Raw genomic sequence first — 23,052 nt, forward strand, 5'->3', positions numbered from 1 at the left:
CCATTTTGGAGCCTCCGTGTCCACTTTGCGGCCTTCATGCTGATCTTGTGTCTTTTTTGTTGAACTTTTTAGCCGTGTATGAAATTTTTGGCTTTTGTGCTATATTGTGGTTCTAATTTTTGCAACGCAAGCTTCTCTGATATCAAGTATATGAGTTCCCTGAGTAGTAATACATTCATTATGAGCCCAAGATACGTGCTGGATTATGTTAAAGTTGTCGGGCCAAGTCGCGTTACCGTAGAGTTCCGTCCACGGTTGTCACGCCAAGTCGTGTTACCGTGTCTTACAGTGCAGAGTTGTCTCGTCAAGCGAATTAACCGTGTTGCATCCTGCAGCTAGGCAATCACGACAGCCTCAGTGCCGTGCCGTGCCAAGCAGGGTTATCACAACAGGCCTTAGGACCGTGTAGTACCGTGCAAGGTTATCATCTCACGACCATGTCTTACAGGGCAAAGTTAAAATGCCAGAACCGTGTTTTACCCTATCGTATCGTGCAAGGTTATCTCGTCAAGACCCTATCATACCGTGCAGAGTTATAACGCCAGAACCGTGTTGTACCGTATCGTATATTGCAAGGTTATCTCGTCAAGACCGAGTCGTACCGTTCAAAGTTACAACGCCAGAACCGTGTTGTACCGTACCGTATCGTGCAAGGTTATCTCGTCAAGACCGTATCATACCGTGCAGAGTTATAACGCCAGAACCGTGTTGTACCGTACCGTATCGGGCAAGGTTATCTCGTGAAGACCGTGTCATACCGTCTAGAGTTATAACGCTAGAACCGTGTTGTACCGTATCGTATATTGCAAGGTTATCTCGTCAAGACCGAGTCGTACCGTTCAAAGTTACAACGCCAGAACCGTGTTGTACCGTACCGTATCGTGCAAGGTTATCTCGTCAAGACCGTATCATACCGTGCAGAGTTATAACGCCAGAACCGTGTTGTACCGTACCGTATCGGGCAAGGTTATCTCGTGAAGACCGTGTCATACCGTCTAGAGTTATAACGCTAGAACCGTGTTGTACCGTATTGTATCGTGCAATGTTATCTCGTCAAGACCGTGTCGTACCGTGCAGGGCCGTCGCAGCGCGTGTCGTCGCTGAGTATCGGGGAGCGTAAGGCGAAGCTGCGACGCACGACTTGCATCGTGCAAGACATCGTGGCCTTCGAGCCTGTCATCGAGTCCGTTACTGCTAAGGCCACGGACAGCTCTGGGGGACAGGTATCTGTTGCTTGGTACTGATACTTGATGCTGATACTTGGTACTGATACTTGATATTGATACTTAATACTGGATGCTGGTTACGTAGTGTTTGTTGCTTGATACTCATTGCTTGGTACTTAGCTTGGAGTACCATTATAATGAAGTATCTGGGTTGGATAAAGTACCAGTGCCCCTGGCGATTATTAGTGCCGTATGACACTCTACGTACCAGTATCTCACCATGTACGAGTATCACCCCGTACTCCCGCTTAGGTCCAGAGCGGCGCGTGCGAGATCTCCTCGGCGTACCACAACCTGACTAGGCAGGCAAAGGAGCTGCTGACGCTGCAGCAGCAGATGCTGACGCAGCACCAGGACTTCGTAGATGCCGGCAACGACTTTATGCACTGGCTGCGGTCCGCAAAGGACAGGATGGCCAAGTGTGCGGAGGCCACGGGCGACAAAGACACCATCAGCGGAAAGGCCACCGTCCTCAAAATGCTGCAGAATGAGCAGGAGGACGGACAAGACAAGCTAGACAAAGCCTTCCACCTCGCTGAGAAAGCCTGTAGCCTGGCTGACGAGGAGGACAGGGAGGTCATCGAAGAGGAGGTTGCCTTCCTGCAGGACGAGTTCGACAAGTTCCTGTAAGTCCTCCACGCCCTTGGGCATTTTAGACCATTCTAAGTGCAATTTAGGTTGGTTCGGTAGTTCTTTAGTGCACTATAGTTGTATTTTGGAATGTTTTAATGCACTCTCTGAGTCAATTTAGTTTACTCTGGGGCGCTTTATTGCACTCAAGTGCTCTGGATGAGGCAGCAATATGAGGCACTTCTTAGAGCCAACCGGTAAAGGAGGTGACACTATGGGGATTTTCTATTACAACCTAATGCACTCATGTGTGCCATAACTCGTTTTACGGCCTTCTGGATTGTTCTTGTACCCAATATTGTATAATAGTGTTGTATTGTATATTGTTTTGTATACCTCCTGTGACCTGTATAGCATTTAATTATGTATACTAGAATGCACCAAATTGTGTACACTGGAGTGCCCTCAAGATTTTGATTTTTCCTGAATTGCATTTTCTCTTCCCTTTGCCCTTAGGACGCAGGTAGGCAAGACTAAGAATCTATTGGAGATGGGCATCGTGAAGTGGACGGAGTACGAGGACAAGTTCAAGGAATGCGAAGTGTGGGTAGCCGCCATGGAAACCCGCGTCCAGGGCTACAACAAACTGCAAAACACCGCCGAGGAGAAGCGAATCCTTCTGGAGGAGTTCCAGGCCCATCTTCAGGCTATCTTCGACTGGCAGAAAACACTTGATCTACTCAACATTCGTGCCCAGCTTCTGTTGGAAACGTGCGCTGATTCCAGAGTCAGCAACGCTGTTACTCAGCTGACCACGAAGTACAACACGCTGTTGTCGCATGCCAAGGAGGTCATGAGGAGACTAGAGATCCACTTTCAGGAGCACCAGCAGCACAATCAGCTCTACGCTGAGTGCGCTGATTGGATCGAGACCACCAAAGCAAAGCTGGAAGAGTGTGACACCGGCACCAGCAACATAAGCGAACTCCAGGACAACCTGGCGACTGTCAAGTCCATCAAGAACTCTCTTGAGCAGGGCCAGCACAAGCTTAGGTATGTTTTGGAACTCAAGGAACGCGTGATACTGAATACCGAGCAGGAGGGGGCGAGAAAAATCCTGCAGAACACAGAAAATATGCGACAGCAGTTCGAACAGCTGATATCTGACATCTACGGTCAGCAGCAGGAGATTAGCGCCCTACTCTCCAAATCTGCGGAGACTGAAAAGATGTGCCAGGATGTTATGGAGTGGATGGAGGAGATCGAAGTGAAGGCGTTAGAACAAGGGGTCCTCTTTAGTGACCTCAGCGAAAAGAGGGGTGCACTCGAGAAGTACCGTATCATCATCCGAGACATCGCAGTGCACCGCGACATGATCGACAGGCTCGCCTCGAAGAAGCTGGAGGATGACGCCTCACAGTGCGCGGTCGACACGTGCATCAGCAGGTACGAGAGCCTCAAGTCGCAGGTGGCCAAGAATATCAAGATCCTTGAGGGGTACGTGCGGCATCACGAGGCTTACTATCAGGCTTACATGGACGCCACGGAGTGGCTGCGAAAGATGAGTCTTGACCTGCAACAGACGAGTGATTGCCACGGTGAAAAGGAACAGGTCCTTGACCATCAGGCCAAGCAGCTGCAGCTTCAGGAGAAGCTTCTTGCTGGTGAACCCATTATCACCAAGGCGGTGTCTCTCAACAAGAACCTGATGGATACGACCTCCGAGGATGGCAAAGACAACCTCAGGACTGAAGCCGAGAACCTCAAACAGGAGTGGCTGGGGCTGCAGAACAGCAATAACGACAACTTGAGGACTTTCGGCAAGTGTCTGCAGGCTTGGCAGGATTTCCAGACATCCTACGACGAACTCCACTCCTGGCTGCAGGACTTCCAGCAGAAAATTGAGACTGAGCCAAAGGAGCCCACTCCCGAAGACCTCGAACAGTGGAAGGTGAGAGGAATGTTGGATTGGGAGATGAATGGAAGGCCGGAGTAGAATGTAAAGAGAAGGCTTGTGACATAAGAAGGCTGGATAGAGTGTGGGAGAAATTTTTGCGCGGGAGTAGATACGAAGGATCAGGTAGGAGGGGATGGTTTGAGTAAATAGTGAGTGAGTGAATAAAATATCGTGTTAGAAGGAGACCATACAGATCCTCACTTCCCGTCTTACGTCTCTCAGGGTCTACTTGAGGAGGCGACGCAGAAGAAGGCGCTAATGGAGTCGCTATGCGAGCGCTGTGAGACCCTCATGGTCTACTGCGCCTACCGCCCTGTGCGGGATCAGACTCTTGGCCTGCAGACCCGACATTGCAGCGTCCTTGCTCAGCTTCAGGTACTAACTGGTTGCGTTCAGATATTGTGAGCGGATCTTGGTTGATATGCCCGCAATAGCCTACAGAGCCTGGTTGGGTTAATATTTCTTTAATTGCCCTCAGAGCCTGATTGGGTTGATAATTTTTCATCTGCCCAAAGCGCCTGGTGGGATTAATATTTCTACTTCTGCCTACAGAACCTGATTGCGGTTAATATTTCTACGTCTGCCCACAGAGCCTGATTGCGGTTGCTCACAAGACGCTCAGCGACCACACCGAGTTCGTGGAGGCGCAAGAGGAGTTCGACGCGTGGCTGTCGCGTCGTCACGGCACCGTCGCGTCTTGCCAGCAGCACAACGGCACCGAGACTGAGGTGCTAGATGTCTTACGATTGATTGTCTTTAGTTAAATTGAGATGCTGAGGTCGGCCGTGTTAAGTATAATTTGGCCGTGGCATGGGTTATGTGTGTTCCTAATTCTGAGGAGAAATGAGGATGCAGGGTCTGTTTTAGGTTGAACATGACAGATGGGTGCCCAAAGTGCAGTGCCTGTTAAGTTATTGATAATTTAGAGGCAGAGACGATTTTGAGTTTTGGTTAGGAGGGAGGCCTTGGCAGGAGGGGGGAGGTGTAGTTGACCTGTTTAGGTCAAGCGGTTGATCACTCGCTTATACTCACCCATCATTTGCATGTACTCATCCATCACTCGCAAGTATTCACCCATGACTCGCATGTTAATTTCCCCCGTTAAAGGCTCCTATGTTTCGTCCTTGTGGTTGCGCAGCTGCGGGAGAAGCTAGAGACGCTGCAGGGAGTGGCGACGAGGGCTTCTGAGGGACTCCATCTGCTGGCGGTGGTGGGTGACGCCTACTCCAGAGCGGCGTCCCAGGCTCCCCCAGAGCTGCAGGAGAAGCTCAGGGCTGAGTATACGAGACTCAGGGACAGTTACGACCGTCTTAAGATCTCCGTCAGCTCCGCCATCACCAAGCTTAAGGTGAGTCATGTCATGAGTGGGTCATGTCATGAGTGGGTCATGTCATGAGTGGGTCATGTCAAGAGTGGGTCATGTCATGAGTGGGTCATGTCATGAGTGGGTCATGTCATGAGTGGGTTCATGAGTGAACAAGACGCACCGATAATTGGTTGCATGCTGCCATTGAGATATAAAGCAAGGTTTTTATATAAATACTTGCAAGTTGATATGTCGATATGCAAGTTGATATGTATCGGGGTGTGAGATATTTTAAAATTCAACAACATTTCAGTAGAGAAATATTTATTTTAGTTCCTCCGTAATTAACAATATAATTTAACTTCATATATAAACGTAAACTTCAACTATTGTGAGTGCAGATTAATGTATAGTAATAGTTAGCAGTAATGTCACGACGAAATTTTCAACTATCCTTCAAGGTGGCAAAATATTTTTGGCAATCCATGAATGAGTAGATTGCAACGAACCACCTTATTGGGTGGATAATACGCCGGAGGGATGGATTAGTTAGGGATTAGGATTAATCACAAGGATTAGTTACAACCTAAGTAGGACCTAATAACGGTCGAACGAGTTTCCTTGGGTGGCATTGAGTCGGTTACAGCTTAGAACATTTAGTTCATTTAGAACAGCTTAGCTTAGAACTTTCAAAAATTTCACTTGGTTGTTCGAGAGTGTGTTTTGAGTATTTAAACAAGGTTACGAATTGTTTAGGAGTCTCGTTCGTACTGATCTCGTGGGTGTCGTGAGCAGCACGATCTCAGTCGTTGGTCGGAGTTCGCGGAGTCTAAGTCACGACTCGAGTCTTGTCTCGGGGAGCTGGAGGACGCACTCTTCGAGACCCCCGACTCCAAGGGCGAGGTGTCAGAGATGCGGACCCTCCTCGAACGGTACCGTCACACGCAGCAGCAGATCAAGAGCAAGGACCGGGAACTCAAGCGCCTCCTGAAGGATACTAAGGAGTTCAGTGAGAACTCTAACGACACCTCCTACGAGGAAGAAATGACAGCCCTCGAACAGAAGTGGTTTAACCTCAACGACAGATGTGTTGAAGTCATCGAAGGCCTTGAGACTGAGATCAAAGAAGCTGTCGAGTACCAAGCAGCTCTGCAGGAGGTTGAGAAATGGCTTCTGCAAGTCAGTTTCCAGCTCATGTCTGAGAATTCAATGTCCATCAGATCTCGGGAACACACCGAGGAGCTAATCCATCAGCACGATAAGGAGTTGGAAAACATCCGCGAGTTCCAGCAGGTGTTGGACCGCGTTAAAAATAAGGCACACAAGCAGATCAACAAATACATCGGGTCTGTAGAGACCATCCAAGAGACGTATGAGCACCAGATCCACAACCTGCAGGAGAGTTACGACTCGCTGCTCAGAACTGCTCTTCAGATACAGAAGAGACTCGCCGAGTCGCTGGCCAAATTCGAGGAGTACGAAGCCACGCTCGACAACATCACGGCCAACCTCGACGAGTGGGAGCCCATCATCGTCGAGGAGACCAATACTCCTGTGCAGACCATAGAGGACGCAAAATATCAGCTCGAAATGGCCAGGGTTAGTATTATTGTATATTGTGAAGTGATATTTTCTATGGTATTAAAGATTGGTTGAATATAAAAGTATCATAACCCAATCGCAACTTTCTAACACATCTACCTGACTAACCTTCCCAACCAACCTACTAAACACACATCATATTCCACACTTACCTCACTTTCCTAACCTACTTCGCTTTCCAACTTACCTCACATTTTCACCTATAACCTCCTCACTTTCCCAACTCCTCAACATGCCAACCCACCTGCCAAACTTAGGGATCCAACTATCTTTCATATCCACTTTTCTTCTTTTCTCTCTTTTCCACCTTGCTCCATTCGTACCTACCTGAGCGGCCTAAAATTTTGTCACAGCCTACACCTCCTAATAAAGCCTTCCACTCGTACCAGTCGTGGCAGGTCAAGCTGGTGAAGGAGAGGTCGACGCTGGCGGCGGCGGTGCAGGCGTGCGAGGCGACGGTGTCGCGGTCAGGGTCGCCGTCCACGGTCCTGGGAGATTCTGGAAGGGAGCTCCTGCAGGGAGAGCCTGGCAGGGAGCTGCTGGTGCGCGCCAAGCTCCAGGATCTCACTGAGCAGGTAAGGAGCTTTGACATGCACTCCGCAGTTGAAGAGCTTGGACCTCATTGAGCACGTGTCCATTGGCATTTAATAATCATAATTTCTGTTATATCTGCTGTTAAATTTCACAAACTAGTGCTCTGAGCAATGATTTCATTCGTAAATTTTTTATTCAAGAGTAGTGGTTATTCAACATTTTGTAATCATGTATCACTCGGAGGTCCTGGACAGTCGGCGTGTATTGTCTGAAGTACTGAAGGTACTATGTTAGCCTAGTCTGATGTAATATAGACCACGATTGTTTCCGTATAAGGTCAACCTACTGTTGCAGTAGACAAACAAGGGTACTGTATAAGGCTAGTCTTTTGTGGCATAGACCACTAGAGGTACTGTATAAACCTAGTTTGCTGGAACAATAACTCAATGGTTTGGTATACGCCGAATCGTCAATATGGAAATACATCTAAAAATCATCAGTGGAAATTGAACTAAATTAAAATCAGATCAGGGCTTGAAAGGGTCCATTTCATTCTTCAATCAACAATTCTTGGTTCAGGAAACATTTTGATAACCACTGTACGATTTAATCGCGTATCGTCAAATTTCAGGACAAATTTTCATCTTGCTCCAGCAATGACGGGATCTCCTGCTAGTCCTTTGAATGTTTATTACGATTGTGTTAGTACTCACGATCATTGTTGGATGTGTCAAAGGTGCGTCCGATCCCCAGATCCAGGTGCGGATCACGTCAATCAGCAGCACGGTTACGGAGCTGGAGGATTTATCCAAGCAGAACGAGGACATTAAGAAGTGGATAGAGGACAACCAACATCTAATCCATGAGCTGCGGCTGAAGCCGGTAAAGCTTCGACATGAGGCTCAAGCCAACGAGATGGCCCAGCTCAACGACCTGAGAAGCAAGATCATCGAGAAGCAGAATATCCTTGACGACCTCGAAGTGAAACAGATGACCCTGACTCCCGACACTGACGATGATGACGTGAGGTGTCAGATGAACTCACTGGAAGAGGAGGTGAACGACATCATCGACACCCGCAGTGAAATCATCGGCTGTATCGAGGAGTACCGCACCAAGTTGCGAGGAGTGTATAGCTGGTTCGACACCATCATCAAGCTGCTGGAAAAGTGCGATAAGGTTGACTACCCCGACTCCAAACGCCGCAACGACGAAGTCCAGAAACTCTGGAGCAAGTTCAGGGAGGCCAACGTGAAGGTGGAGGAGCTCACGGAGAAGGCTAACGAAATCAAGCCGAAGTTGTCGAGCCTTGACAACCAGCAGGTTGACGAGCAGCTGAGGTCAGTGCAGAAGAAATACAGCGACTTGAAGAAGCGTGTGGGCAAGAAAAAACAGGTTATCGAGATGACACGCAAAGGCTACGAAGAAGCCAAGCAGAATGTGAACGATCTCGCCGAGTGGTTCGTCGAGAAGACCGAATACTTCGATGGCTTACCCATGCTGGGCCACTCCAGCAAGAATGTTGAACTACGCATAAACGACATCAACGTGAGTATTTTCATATTCTCTATAGTAAGAAAAGTTTTAGCCCATTATTCCTTCCGAGAAAATTTCTCGGAGGGAATAATGTGGAGGACTGAGGGATGTTATGGTATGTGGGAGGTGTTATGGAAAGAACAGTTTTAGCAACGGTTTACCTTATCGTTTCTTTTCTTGTTATCAAACCTCCTTGACCGTTTTTATCCTATCTGTTTTTGATGTATTGTTGACGATTTTAAACTAAATAATAATTGGTCTGCTAAAGGATTCCCGGATTTAAACTAAGCCCTTATGGCATTTCAGCTTCCATGTAAATTGCCATTTGAAGGGTCCATACACCTAAAATTTTCAAACAATTTTTGGTTTACAATCTCATTAACATTTAAACATTCTCCTAGAGAAATAGATTCTTTTGCTGCATCTCCAGAAAGAAATTGCGAACATAATTGCGCTTATATTTTCTCAGTCACATTGTTCCTTCAATGCATTTTTTCATCTTTTCTTTTCACAGGATTTGCAAAAAGAAATAGCAAACAAGAATGCAGTAATTTCCCAAATCGAAAAAACCCTCGAGAACATCAAAGGGGATGTGGAGGGGTCCGAGGTGCGGGAGCTCGAGGATCGAATCAAAGAAATTCAGAGCAAACAAGAGGAACTCAACGCCCGCACTGACGAGGTCAAGAGTAGCTTGGTCTCGGCCTATGATGAACGCCAGACTTTTGAAGATAATCTACAGCAAATCAACTTATGGATGAAGGGCAAGGAATCCGAAGTAGCCTGTCCGAGTCTACTGCCTCTTCGGGCTGAGGCGGCAGAAAAGGTGTGCGAGCGCTACAAGAAACTCAACTCCGACGTACAGCTGTTCTATGAAACCAACTTTGCGTCTACCAAACGATACGCGGAATCTTTACTCAAGGAGTGTGACGAAGAAGATGCGTATGAACTTAATGAAATAATTACAGAATTTTCCGACAAATTTAGTGACTTGAAGCAGACACTGTCCGACACTCTAAGCTGCATCTTGAACCTGGTCGAAGTACGCAAGGACTTTGAAAAGAAGATAGATGCATGCAACAAGTGGAACATCGAGGCAGAAGGCGCCTTACAGGTGGACACAAGGAGCCTGAATACTGCCGAAGTACTCGAAGAACATCTCAAGAAGCTCGAGAAACTTGATGATGAACAAGGGGAAGCAAGCGCGAGAGTAAACAGTGTCGGTAATATGTGCACCGATTTGATGGACTACCTCACCGACGCCGACAAATTCTCCCTGGGCGAGATCGTAAGCAAACTTCAGGACCGGAGCGAACAGATCAGCAACAACTTGCCGGCAAAGATTGAACAAATACGAGAAGCTATTTGCACCCAGAAAAAGATGACGGAACGTATGGTGGAAAGCACGCAGACTCTAGCTAACATCCAGAAGGAGGCACGAGGTTTGAGTCGACCTGTCGGCCGTACGGTCATGGACGGGCAAAATTTGCTGCTCGCTTACCAAGCCGTCATGCGGAAAGTATCCGAGTTCAGGAGAAGTTTGGAGCAGATGAGGAAGTGTCCTGATATCACCATGGAGGAGATGAGGGAGCTTATCAGGCAGCAGCAAGAGCTCATGTCGATTTTGGAGAAGCAGATAACGAGGATCAGGCAGCTGATTCTAGTGCGTCAACAGTACGCTTCGCTTGTGTCTGATATAAGCACTTTTATCAGCCGGTACACGATCATCCTTGGCGACATTGAAACAAGCGAAATGACTGTGGCCGACAAGCTCAAGAAACTGCGTGCCGTCATCATTAAGATCCAGGAGTGTGAAGGGCAGCTCACCTCAGCCCAAGACAAGGGTGCTATCATCGGAGAAGAGGGGCATGTCGAGGACCGGAACGCCATCATGGAGGAACTACAGATTTTGAAATCTGGAGTCTCAAACTTGCGCCGCGAAGTTGAGAACAAACAACAGGAGCATGAGACCACCGCCGAGAGCCACAAGAAACTGCAGGTGGAGCTTAACACCGCCATGGAGTGGCTTTTCGAACAAGAGTCAGAGCTTAAGTCCAGACCTCTCCTCACCCTTGAGGTTGAGAGTGCCGAGGACGAGATCGAGACTCACAACAACCTCAGCTCGGACATCGAAGGCCAGCTGGAGAAAGTCAAAGAGGTGTTAACTGCGGCCAAGAAGGAGTCTGGCTTGCCGCATATTCTTCAGGAGAGGATTGCAGAAGCCAACATGGTGTTGTCAACGTACCCTCTAGAGCTGAAAAGCAGGCTCAAGTACCTCACTGATGCCAAGATGCTCAGGATCGACTATGAGGACTTCAGCACTAGAATAGCCGAGTGGGTGTCCAACGCCAAGTCTCGCCTCCAGACTCACGACGGTGTAGACTTTGAGAACCTGAGCTCTGAGCTTGAAGATCATAACTCCTTCTTCTCCAGCGAAAAGCTTATCGGAGAGTCCCTGCAACAGCTTGGGCAGACGGCCGAAAGGATCGTGCCTTCGTTAGGATCAGATGAGCAAGAAGAGCTTACGGTGGAGCTACAGGATCTCACTAAGGATCTGGACGAGGTGACGACAGCTGCCAAGAAATGCAGGCTGACGATGGAGAAGAACCTGGCGGAATTCTACGAGTATAAAGCCGCGTTGGATAAGTGCAAGGCTCTGGTCCATAGTGCCTCCAGCAACTTGTCCATGGAGGACACCGCCACGTCCATCACATCTCTACGGTCAGCCTTGCAGCGTGTAGACGAGGAACGTCAGCGGCTGTACGACCAGGGATCGGTAATTAACGACTTCACTGACAAGGCGAACGCTGTCATTGCCAAAGCCAACGAGGCTTGTCAAACAGCCGTAGGTCTAGAGCTTGTCGACGTCTCGAGGAGCTGGAAGGTTGCCCTCGACAAGATCGAGTCGAGGCGAGAAAAGCTGAGGCTTGTGATCGAGCAGTGGCAGCGTTTCGAGCTCTCGGTTCGCTCGCTCGATGCTGGCCTCACGGCCCTCGAACAAAGGGTCAAGGAGCTCGAGGGGGACTCGACCCCCGGCAGGTCCAAGGAGGAGCTGGACGAGCTGCTCGAGGTGGGTGCTAACTTTTAGCCGATGTGTTGACTCAGAACTGCTATGGTTTATTAAAATTATTCAACTTCAAATTATTCTCAACACTAACAAATTACGTAAAGGTGGAAGGCATATTCTGTAGTTTTGTACTAACCATATCTTCAATACAAACGTTTCGAAGACCAGCTCCATCATCAGTTTACGAACTTTATAAAATACATGTACAATCAGTGATTAAAATAAATATAAATACGGAATAGAGAAAAACGTTCTATGAAACTTTTCCATTGACGATATGTTGAATTCGCTTGGCATTTTCAATGCTTTCAGATTCTTGGTGAGCTTGCGATTTAAGCAGACTATAGAGTAATTATGAGTAATTAGTAATTAGTAATTGAGAGTAATTAGAGTAATTAAGACTACTATAATGTAATTATGACTATATTAATAAATACACGCAGACTATATGATATAATTACGACTTTATTAATAAATATGTGCAGACTATATGATATAAGTACTAAGTCGCGTCATATTTCATGTACACATTCACACGTCATGTACACACGTACACGTCATGTACACACGTACACGTCATGCACGCAGGAGCTGGAGGAGGAGGTGGAGGACCTGGAGGAGGAGGTGGAGGGGGTGGGCGAGGCGGCGGTACCCGTGGTTGAGTACCTGCGCCCCGCCACCGCCGCCGCCGCCGCCGTCAAGAAAACCAAGGAGACGCTGGCCCGCCGCCGCCTGCTGTGAGTACCACGTACCATGTACCATCACATGTACCTGGTACCTCGTACCATATACCATCACATGTACCTGGTACCTCGTACCATGTACCATCACATGTACCTGGTACCTCGTACCATGTACCATCACATGTACCTGGTACCTCGTACCATATACCATCACATGTACCTGGTACCTCGTACCATGTACCATCACATGTACCTGGTACCTCGTACCATGTACCATCACATGTACCTGGTACCTCGTACCATATACCATCACATGTACCTGGTACCTCGTACCATGTACCATCACATGTACCTGGTACCTCGTACCATGTACCATCACATGTACCTGGTACCTCGTACCATATACCATCACATGTACCTGGTACCTCGTACCATGTACCATCACATGTACCTGGTACCTCGTACCATGTACCATCACATGTACCTGGTACCTCGTACCATATACCATCACATGTACCTGGTACCTCGTACCATGTACCATCACATGTACCTGGTACCTCGTACCATGTACCATCACATGTACCTGGTACCTCGTACCATATACCATCACATGTACCTGGTACCTCGTACCATGTACCATCACATGTACCTGGTACCTCGTACCATGTACCATCACATGTACCTGGTACCTCGTACCATATACCATCACATGTACCTGGTACCTCGTACCATGTACCATCACATGTACCTGGTACCTCGTACCATGTACCATCACATGTACCTGGTACCTCGTACCATATACCATCACATGTACCTGGTACCTCGTACCATGTACCATCACATGTACCTGGTACCTCGTACCATGTACCATCACATGTACCTGGTACCTCGTACCATATACCATCACATGTACCTGGTACCTCGTACCATGTACCATCACATGTACCTGGTACCTCGTACCATGTACCATCACATGTACCTGGTACCTCGTACCATATACNAGGGGTGCTGTCAGCTGATGGGTGTTGTCAGCTGAGGGGTGCTGTCAGCTGATAGGTGCTGTCAGCTGAGGGGTGCTGTCAGCTGATGGGTGCTGTCAGCTGAGGGGTGCTGTCAGCTGAGCTGCGTTCTGCTGATAACCGTTATCGCTGATAAGAGTCAGCTGTTATCAGGAGCAAGTGTCAGGAACGTTCATCGCCGCAGATAACAAATCTGGAACTGCGCAGTGCAACACTGCTACACTGCTACACTGCTACATTGCAGCACTGCAACACTGCTACACTGCAGCACTGCGACACTGCAGCACTGCCACACTGCAGCACTGCCACACTGCAGCACTGGAACACTGCAGCACTGCTACACTGCAACACTGCAACACTGCAACACTGCTACACTGCAACACTGCAACACTGAAACACTGCGACACTGCTACACTGCAGCACTGCAACACTGCAACACTGCTACACTGCAACACTGCTACACTGCANCTGCTGCTGCTGCTGCTGCTGCTGCTGCTGCTGCTGCTGCTGCTGCTGCTGCTGCTGCTGCTGCTGCTGCTGCTGCTGCTGCTGCTGCTGCTGCTGCTGCTGCTGCTGCTGCTGCTGCTGCTGCTGCTGCTGCTGCTGCTGCTGCTGCTGCTGCTGCTGCTGCTGCTGCTGCTGCTGCTGCTGCTGCTGCTGCTGCTGCTGCTGCTGCTGCTGCTGCTGCTGCTGCTGCTGCTGCTGCTGCTGCTGCTGCTGCTGCTGCTGCTGCTGCTGCTGCTGCTGCTGCTGCTGCTGCTGCTGCTGCTGCTGCTGCTGCTGCTGCTGCTGCTGCTGCTGCTGCTGCTGCTGCTGCTGCTGCTGCTGCTGCTGCTGCTGCTGCTGCTGCTGCTGCTGCTGCTGCTGCTGCTGCTGCTGCTGCTGCTGCTGCTGCTGCTGCTGCTGCTGCTGCTGCTGCTGCTGCTGCTGCTGCTGCTGCTGCTGCTGCTGCTGCTGCTGCTGCTGCTGCTGCTGCTGCTGCTGCTGCTGCTGCTGCTGCTGCTGCTGCTGCTGCTGCTGCTGCTGCTGCTGCTGCTGCTGCTGCTGCTGCTGCTGCTGCTGCTGCTGCTGCTGCTGCTGCTGCTGCTGCTGCTGCTGCTGCTGCTGCTGCTGCTGCTGCTGCTGCTGCTGCTGCTGCTGCTGCTGCTGCTGCTGCTGCTGCTGCTGCTGCTGCTGCTGCTGCTGCTGCTGCTGCTGCTGCTGCTGCTGCTGCTGCTGCTGCTGCTGCTGCTGCTGCTGCTGCTGCTGCTGCTGCTGCTGCTGCTGCTGCTGCTGCTGCTGCTGCTGCTGCTGCTGCTGCTGCTGCTGCTGCTGCTGCTGCTGCTGCTGCTGCTGCTGCTGCTGCTGCTGCTGCTGCTGCTGCTGCTGCTGCTGCTGCTGCTGCTGCTGCTGCTGCTGCTGCTGCTGCTGCTGCTGCTGCTGCTGCTGCTGCTGCTGCTGCTGCTGCTGCTGCTGCTGCTGCTGCTGCTGCTGCTGCTGCTGCTGCTGCTGCTGCTGCTGCTGCTGCTGCTGCTGCTGCTGCTGCTGCTGCTGCTGCTGCTGCTGCTGCTGCTGCTGCTGCTGCTGCTGCTGCTGCTGCTGCTGCTGCTGCTGCTGCTGCTGCTGCTGCTGCTGCTGCTGCTGCTGCTGCTGCTGCTGCTGCTGCTGCTGCTGCTGCTGCTGCTGCTGCTGCTGCTGCTGCTGCTGCTGCTGCTGCTGCTGCTGCTGCTGCTGCTGCTGCTGCTGCTGCTGCTGCTGCTGCTGCTGCTGCTGCTGCTGCTGCTGCTGCTGCTGCTGCTGCTGCTGCTGCTGCTGCTGCTGCTGCTGCTGCTGCTGCTGCTGCTGCTGCTGCTGCTGCTGCTGCTGCTGCTGCTGCTGCTGCTGCTGCTGCTGCTGCTGCTGCTGCTGCTGCTGCTGCTGCTGCTGCTGCTGCTGCTGCTGCTGCTGCTGCTGCTGCTGCTGCTGCTGCTGCTGCTGCTGCTGCTGCTGCTGCTGCTGCTGCTGCTGCTGCTGCTGCTGCTGCTGCTGCTGCTGCTGCTGCTGCTGCTGCTGCTGCTGCTGCTGCTGCTGCTGCTGCTGCTGCTGCTGCTGCTGCTGCTGCTGCTGCTGCTGCTGCTGCTGCTGCTGCTGCTGCTGCTGCTGCTGCTGCTGCTGCTGCTGCTGCTGCTGCTGCTGCTGCTGCTGCTGCTGCTGCTGCTGCTGCTGCTGCTGCTGCTGCTGCTGCTGCTGCTGCTGCTGCTGCTGCTGCTGCTGCTGCTGCTGCTGCTGCTGCTGCTGCTGCTGCTGCTGCTGCTGCTGCTGCTGCTGCTGCTGCTGCTGCTGCTGCTGCTGCTGCTGCTGCTGCTGCTGCTGCTGCTGCTGCTGCTGCTGCTGCTGCTGCTGCTGCTGCTGCTGCTGCTGCTGCTGCTGCTGCTGCTGCTGCTGCTGCTGCTGCTGCTGCTGCTGCTGCTGCTGCTGCTGCTGCTGCTGCTGCTGCTGCTGCTGCTGCTGCTGCTGCTGCTGCTGCTGCTGCTGCTGCTGCTGCTGCTGCTGCTGCTGCTGCTGCTGCTGCTGTTGCTGTTGCTGCTGCTGTTGATGCTGCTGCTGCTGCTGCTGTTGCTGCTGCTGCTGTTGCTGCTGCTGCTGCTGCTGCTGCTGCTGCTTCTACAGCATTAGAAGTGTATAGAGTGTTGTATAGTGGTTATTATGTTGACAATTTAATTTTATAGTGTTCATTTATTTAATATCGATCCAGCTGGGTCCTTTTCTTATTTGATTTTAGACCAATAAATATCAGTAGGGTAAAAGAGAAGGTTAAGTTTCAGGTTTTACGGTACAGTGTTAATTGTGTATCTGTTTATGTATTAATCCTATCAAATTCCACCCTGAATATGTGTTGTTTGTGTACGAGTACACCTGTGTTCTTTCGCTAACTTGAGTTAGTTAGCATATTTATGTTACTCGTTACTCTTTGCGTTACTCTTTGCGTTACTCTTTGTCCAAACTTGAAGAAGTATGATTTATCTATATATATACCATATCTAGACTAATGTGCTATGTGCGAATGGAATTAATTGGTTAAAGTTGATGTAATTGTTGGAATTGGGCCTGACGTGTTAGAGGAAATTTAGTAAAAATAGAAATATATCTGTTCCGGAAGAATCAATACAGCTGTTTCCCATCGAACGTTTCTTTTGTTGACAAGTTTTCTATGGAACAACTTATGAGGGGAAACTCATTTTTCTCGATACTCTGAGTCGGATATTTAGCAATGTTTATCCTTAATTACTCCGCTTCATATGATTATTGGCAGTCGACCAACTGCATATAGTTTGGCCAACTGCATATAGTTGGTAAACGACTCATTGTTTAATGCAGACAGTGTCTTGAGTACTTCTATCATATTGGTCTGTATCATTAACACTATAATAACTGTCTGATCAAGAGAGTATCATGAAAGTCTATGTCTGTATTATTACTCTTTCATAACTATTTAGCGCAATTGTCAATTCATGATATGCGTTCATCATGACTTTCTGTACCATGACAATGTTTCATAAATGTCTTTTTTTACAGTCTGTATTAATCCTGTCTGTATCATGTCTACATGTTGCTTGGATACCGATTTCATGACGACGTATCTGGACAGTAAATCCTGAATCAGGCCAGGCTGAATGAATTTATCACGAATGTGTGTTCAATAACTGCCTGTATCAGTATTATTTATCATCACCATATACCAGGAATTTAAAGGCAAATAAATCATCAAGCAAACTCACTATATCTTCAATGAAAACATTTCGGAGACCAGCAACAGGAGATGAACATGCGATTTAAGCCGAGTAATGAAATAAGTACCTATGAATATACTAGTCATGTTAAGGCCGGTCCACATGCTCAGTTTTACACAACGATTTGTCTGCGCAGTTTTAATTGTTGCAGATACTACGTTGCGTGTGGACGGGAAAACTGCGCAGTTTTGAAGCTGGCACAATGACTGCACAGTTGCAGCAATATCTGAGCTACAGATCATATATTTCGATGAACTGCGCAGACAAGTCGGAACGTGTGGACGGTGGCACAGTTTTCCGATTCAATTTGTGCTCAGTTTCAACGATTCTGGCGACAATGGCGGACCTTCGGTAATGTTCTCGGGAATTTAATGCTCTTCTATACGAAAGTTTTTCTTGCATTTGGCGAGTAAAATTCAAGGACTATACTAACAGGGACAAAGTAGGTGGAGACATACGAGAGCTTAGTAGTAAAATTCAATGAAATCGATGAAAGCGTAAACAGAGAAAATGCTGTAAAAAATTAATAAGTTGAGGAGCATTTACCGTAAATAATTGGGGAAAAAAATAAAAAATTGATTCCATCTGGAATCGATTCCATTCCAAAAATTAAAAAATGATTCCATACAAGCCATCTCTCTTGTATTTTGATTCCTCGTATTTCCTAAATGATCCAATCTCTTCTTTAACAAGGCAAATGCCAAAATTGATCAAAATACTGCCTTCTCTATGGCACGTTTCGGATAAATTTACGGCCGGACTCGCGGCCGGTCTCCCCAAATTCGATGGGCATGGAATATCTCCCAAAATAATGAACGTAGCTCGATAAAACTTGGTACACGTATTCATTAGGACCTAACGGTGATGTTTAGCACGTGGCAATTTTTTCGATTTTGCCTTCGTTTGCGAGTTATACGGCGTTATCTAATCTAAAAAATTATCACGAGCTAAACATCGCCGTTGGGAGGTTAGGTTTCTATATTCAAAGTTTCGTTTAAATCTGTACAGTAGTTAAGAAGAAATGTCATGCTCACTGCAAATTTCGGCACGTATCATCATATAACTCAAAAATGAAGGAGAAAATCCAAAAATTTTCACGAGCTAAACATCACCGTTAAGTCCTAATGAATACGTGTACCAAGTTTTATCGAGCTACGATGCACCGTCATTACTTTGGGAGATATTCCGGCCATGCTCACACACAGACACACATAAGTCGGCACCGTGTGGACGCTCTAAAAATTGCAACGATTTTATTCCGACTTAAAACTGCGCAGACAAATCATTGTGTAAAACTGAGCGTGTGGACCGGCCTTTACAGCATGAATGCCTGTGCCATGTCTGTACATTCTATGTATCATAACTGTCTATAAGATGTCTGTATAATGTCTCTATCGTGTCTACCATGACTTAATCATGAGTTCTCCTCCTCCCATTTCTGTACATTCAATGTATCATAACTGTCTTTATCATGTCTGTATAATGTCTGTATCATGTCTACCATGACTCAATCATGACTTCTCCTCCCATGACTTCTCCTCCTCCCATGTCTGTACATTTAATATATCTTAACTGTATATATCATGTCTGTACCATGTCTGTATCATGTCTACCATGACTTAACCATGACTTCTCCCCATCTTCCCTCCCCCAGGCTGGTGGAGAGCCTGCAGAGTCTCGCTGAACGCATCAGTGGAGATCGCACGTACCTGCAGCAGGCGCAGCAGCATCTGCCGCAGCTGCAGCAGCGTCTGCAGGCCTGCGAGCAGCAGCTGCACGCAGCTGATCCTTACACCTGCACTGCAGATGCTGCAGACACCGCCCGACAGGTGACGTACCCTATGACCTCTGCAGCCTGCCTAGCAGCCTGTGCCCCGCCATGTGCCGTGCCCCGCCATGTGCCGTGCCCCGCCATGTGCCGTGNCGAAGTTTGCACCATCGTTGTGACCCCCCCCCACCCCCGTGTTGGGGCTGGCGCGGCCGCGGCTCCCAGAATAGCTGCTGGTGTCAGTTGGCCGCTGGCTGTCGCACGGGCAGGTTGTGCTCGACGCTGGTCTCTGGTGCCGTCGTCGTCCGCCCTGCCTAGCATCTTCTTTATCATTTCCTCCCTGATTTAAACGCTCAATATTACACGTAGAAAAATAACAAGGGAATTTTTCGCAACCTCCGGCGACGTCCTGAAATATTTAGTGAGGTGACTGCTTGTTGTGGCATGTTGTGCCATGTGTGCCGGTGTGTCATGTGGTGGCTGCACCACATGTGGTGCTTGTGACTGCATGCGTCATGCGCTGGTGTGGCTGCATGCGGCGATAGTTTGCCATGTGGTGTGGCAGTTGTTCTCATGAGTATGTATTAATTTGAATGAATGTTCCCATTTTTTGTCATCGATGTTTCTTGATGTCAGTAATATGACCTGCGCATGTTTGTGTACTCCGTGACCTTGGAGACCGCCCCCCCCTCTTCCTGCATATCCCCCACTACCCCTTCCCTCTTTAGCGGGGGATGTTGGTGCTTGCAATGCTGGCTGTGGGGGGAGGGGGAAGCTGCCGTGTGCTTGCGCCTCTTGTGTGCGTGTGTTGGTGTATGCACGCACACGAGTTTGGTGCACTGCTTGTAGTGCTCGTATTGCGTGCTGCATGCACTGTGTGTGGTGCACGGTATGCATGGCGATGGTGGGGTGATGGGGTGGAGGTGGGGGGTTATGAGTTGGGGAGGGGGCATGTATAAGCAGCGATGGCGTCATGCTCGCTCCGGCCAAGAATTTCCTTCGTTTCTATTTGTTTTGTGAGCCGTCTGGCTCCCCCACCTCTCCCCCTGATCCACCTCTCCCCCTGACCCACCTCTCCCATGTCCACAGGCCGCCTGCGTGACGCAGCTCTGTGAAGACGTCACGCATTTCGTGGGCAACACGCGCGACCACTACACGCACCAGCAGCGACCTCTGCCCTCTGACCTCGCCGACCAGGTGCGTGATGCGTGGGGGACTGCGTGGTGCGTGATGCGTGATGACTATACTTGCGACATAAATATATATCTCATTAGTCTGCTTAAATCGAAAGTTACCCAAGAATTTAATATCAGAGAAAATGCCAGCAAGTTAGCTTTTTTGAACTTGGAGCTGTGGTGAATTTATTTGGGACTTTCTTTGATTTTAAATTCTCTGTTATGATATGTGTAGGTTGCGTGGAGAGCTACGTGTAATGCTACATGTAATGCTACGTGTTGTGTGCTACGTGTAACCTCCTCTTCTCTCCAATCTCCTCCAGTTGTCTTCCCTGGAGCTGGAGTCGGAGCGCGTAGCGGCAAAAATGGAGGACGCGGAGCAAGAGGCTCGTCGCGCCCAAGCCCTTCGTCAGGAGTTCTCCAGGGACGTGGAGGCGGTGCAGACGTGGGTGCAGACCGCGGAGCTCAAGATGCAGACAAAGGACGCCTCGCCCAGCGACCTCAAGGAACTCCTACAGGAGATCCAGTGCGAGGTGGGCGCCATCATGGACCAAATGGAGAGGATCAAACGCCATGGAGCCTTGATAACTGAGCGCTCCAGCAGCGAGGAGCAGCGACAGATGGTGCAATCCACAACGCTCCAGCTGAGTGACCAGCTTACCCAGGTGGCCACGTGGCTGGAAGAGAAGAAGGCCCAGGTGGGGGAGTCTCTGGACAGCTGGCAGGCCTTCATCCAGCTCTACAACTCCGTCAGGAGCTGGACGCAGAAGCAGAAGGATTTCTTGGCAGAGCCTCTCAAGTTCGCCACGCTCACCGAGTCCCGGGCCAAGCTGCACGAGTACATGGTACGTGGCATGCGTGCGTGGTGCGTGGCATGCGTGCGTGGTGCGTGGCATGAGTGTGTGGTGCGTGTCGTATGGTACGTGGCTCAGGAAACTGCACGTGGTGCATGGCTTGGAGGCATGGTGTGGGCAGAAGTTCGTGGTACGTGGTGTATGGTACGTGTTACGTGATGTATGGTACGTGGTATATCGAATATGATACGTGGGCACGGGTGCGTACTTAACGTCGTCAGTAAATTGTACGTCGCGTGTAGAAGTTGTAGGAGTGTAGGCAATTGTAGTGTTCACTCTACAAGATCATCCTAAAGTAACATGTTGATCGCGAACCTCTCAGGCGTGTACGTTGCTGTAAACAGATTCGGTAATCCGAATCTATTTCTATCTAGGCCGAACAATTTTAGATTCATACTAAATTTGTATGTGGTACAGAAATGCACTACATCCGAACATGTGGCGTGATGAGGGTTGAGACAGACGACTTAATTAATGGGCTGTGCGGTTGCAGGTGCTCAATGTGCTGTGTGGTTGCAGGTGCTTAATGAGCTCTGTGGTTGCAGGCAGCTGTGAAAGACTGCAGGTGGGCTAGCAAGCAGTTGGCTGACATGTCGGCCGAGTTGCAGAAGGTAAGCGAGGCCTCAAACCTGCACCCGCTGAGCGAAAAGCAGGCTGAGATTGAGCAGGAAAAAGCAGAAGTTGAGCGTCGCCTTCAGGAGGTCGTTGCCCTCCTGCAGGAGTTGGCAGAGGAGTGGGAGCAATGCGAGCGCAAAGGGAAGGAGGTCTCCACATGGATAGAACGCACCCATCAGGCACTTCGCAGCCCCCAGAACAAGAAGAGACCGCTGAGGGACCAGTTAACGGCCCGGGAGAAGGTTCTGGCGGACATAACCATCCAGAAGACGAAGCTTGTGATGGCCGTCGAGAAGCTGCAGGTCCACTTCAGGGACGGGGTCGTGGCCCAGGAGGCCAGGGTGGCCCAGGAGAACTCCCTCCTGCAGAGGAGGCTTACAGAACTCATGGTGGAGGTCAAGGAAGAGTGCAAGAACCTGGAGGCCTGTGTGCAGCAGATGGACGCTTACCAGCAGGTGTGTGCAGCAGATGGACGCTTACCAGCAGGTGCGTGCAGCAGATGGACGCTTACCAGCAGGTGCGTGCAGCAGATGGACGCTTACCAGCAGGTGCGTGCAGCAGATGGACGGACGTGCAGGAATGGTATCTTGTCAATTTAAAGCAATTGAACATACACATTTAATCATTAATTGAATAAATTCTTCAGTGACCACAATAATATCGGCAAGCGCTGAATTTCCCCCAGTCACTTACTATTTATACGCAACTCACCCCTATAGCACACGTCTATGTGTGTGAAACACATCAATGGCACGGAAATGCAACGTGGCCACACCACGCCAGTGCTACCGTACATGACACATAAATGCACCATACTGATGCACCATGCCTCCTCCCCCGGCATGCCCTTTGTGATGATGACGAGTCCCCTGCCCTCCTCCAGGAGATCCAGCAGTGCCGGGGGACGATGCTGGCCGTGGAGCGCCAGCTGCGCCTCGTGTCCAGCCCCACCTACAGCCCCAGGGACCGCGACAAGGCGGCCGCCGAACAGAGCGTAAGTAGCCTCGGGTCGCGGAAAATTATTGAAAGTCTCGGGGAATTGTTTAAAAATACGGGGAAGGTCGCGGGGACTTTTGGAAACCATAGGCAAAGGACGTGGGGACTTGTCGAAGCCACGGGTAAGGGTGCGGGGACTTGTTGGGAAACCATTGCCTAAGGTCGCGGGGACTTGTTAAAAGCCACGGGCAAGGGTGCGGGGACTTATCGAAAAGTACGGGGCAGGTCGCGGGGACTAGTTGAAAGCCACAGGAGGAAGGTCACGGGTTCTTGCTGGGGCAATATCATACAAGTTCACCATGCAATCATATGATTTTACCATATCATCATGACTCAAGTCATTACATCCTCCAGCAGCGAGAAGTTCAGGTAAGGAAGGTAAGTCTATCGACCTCATC

At 49.8% G+C, this 23,052-nt stretch overlaps 1 protein-coding gene across 1 annotated transcript in view; it reads left to right on the forward strand.

Moving 5' to 3' along the window:
• Positions 1-23,052, forward strand: part of LOC108679143 (muscle-specific protein 300 kDa) — a 131,740-nt gene that overhangs the window by 48,776 nt on the left and 59,912 nt on the right. The window contains exons 38-53 of the mRNA XM_047880237.1: positions 1,078-1,223; positions 1,479-1,852; positions 2,313-3,752; positions 3,969-4,128; positions 4,344-4,481; positions 4,892-5,101; positions 5,855-6,658; positions 7,051-7,236; positions 7,949-8,743; positions 9,246-11,798; positions 12,384-12,532; positions 18,901-19,075; positions 20,104-20,211; positions 20,513-21,034; positions 21,589-22,113; positions 22,542-22,652. Of these exons, the coding sequence (XP_047736193.1) occupies positions 1,078-1,223; positions 1,479-1,852; positions 2,313-3,752; positions 3,969-4,128; positions 4,344-4,481; positions 4,892-5,101; positions 5,855-6,658; positions 7,051-7,236; positions 7,949-8,743; positions 9,246-11,798; positions 12,384-12,532; positions 18,901-19,075; positions 20,104-20,211; positions 20,513-21,034; positions 21,589-22,113; positions 22,542-22,652 (8,396 nt within the window). The remainder of the gene's footprint in view (positions 1-1,077; positions 1,224-1,478; positions 1,853-2,312; positions 3,753-3,968; positions 4,129-4,343; positions 4,482-4,891; positions 5,102-5,854; positions 6,659-7,050; positions 7,237-7,948; positions 8,744-9,245; positions 11,799-12,383; positions 12,533-18,900; positions 19,076-20,103; positions 20,212-20,512; positions 21,035-21,588; positions 22,114-22,541; positions 22,653-23,052) is intronic.

Source organism: Hyalella azteca, unplaced genomic scaffold (assembly GCF_000764305.2).
Source record: "Hyalella azteca isolate HAZT.00-mixed unplaced genomic scaffold, Hazt_2.0.2 contig5036, whole genome shotgun sequence".
Lineage (NCBI taxonomy): Eukaryota > Metazoa > Arthropoda > Malacostraca > Amphipoda > Hyalellidae > Hyalella > Hyalella azteca.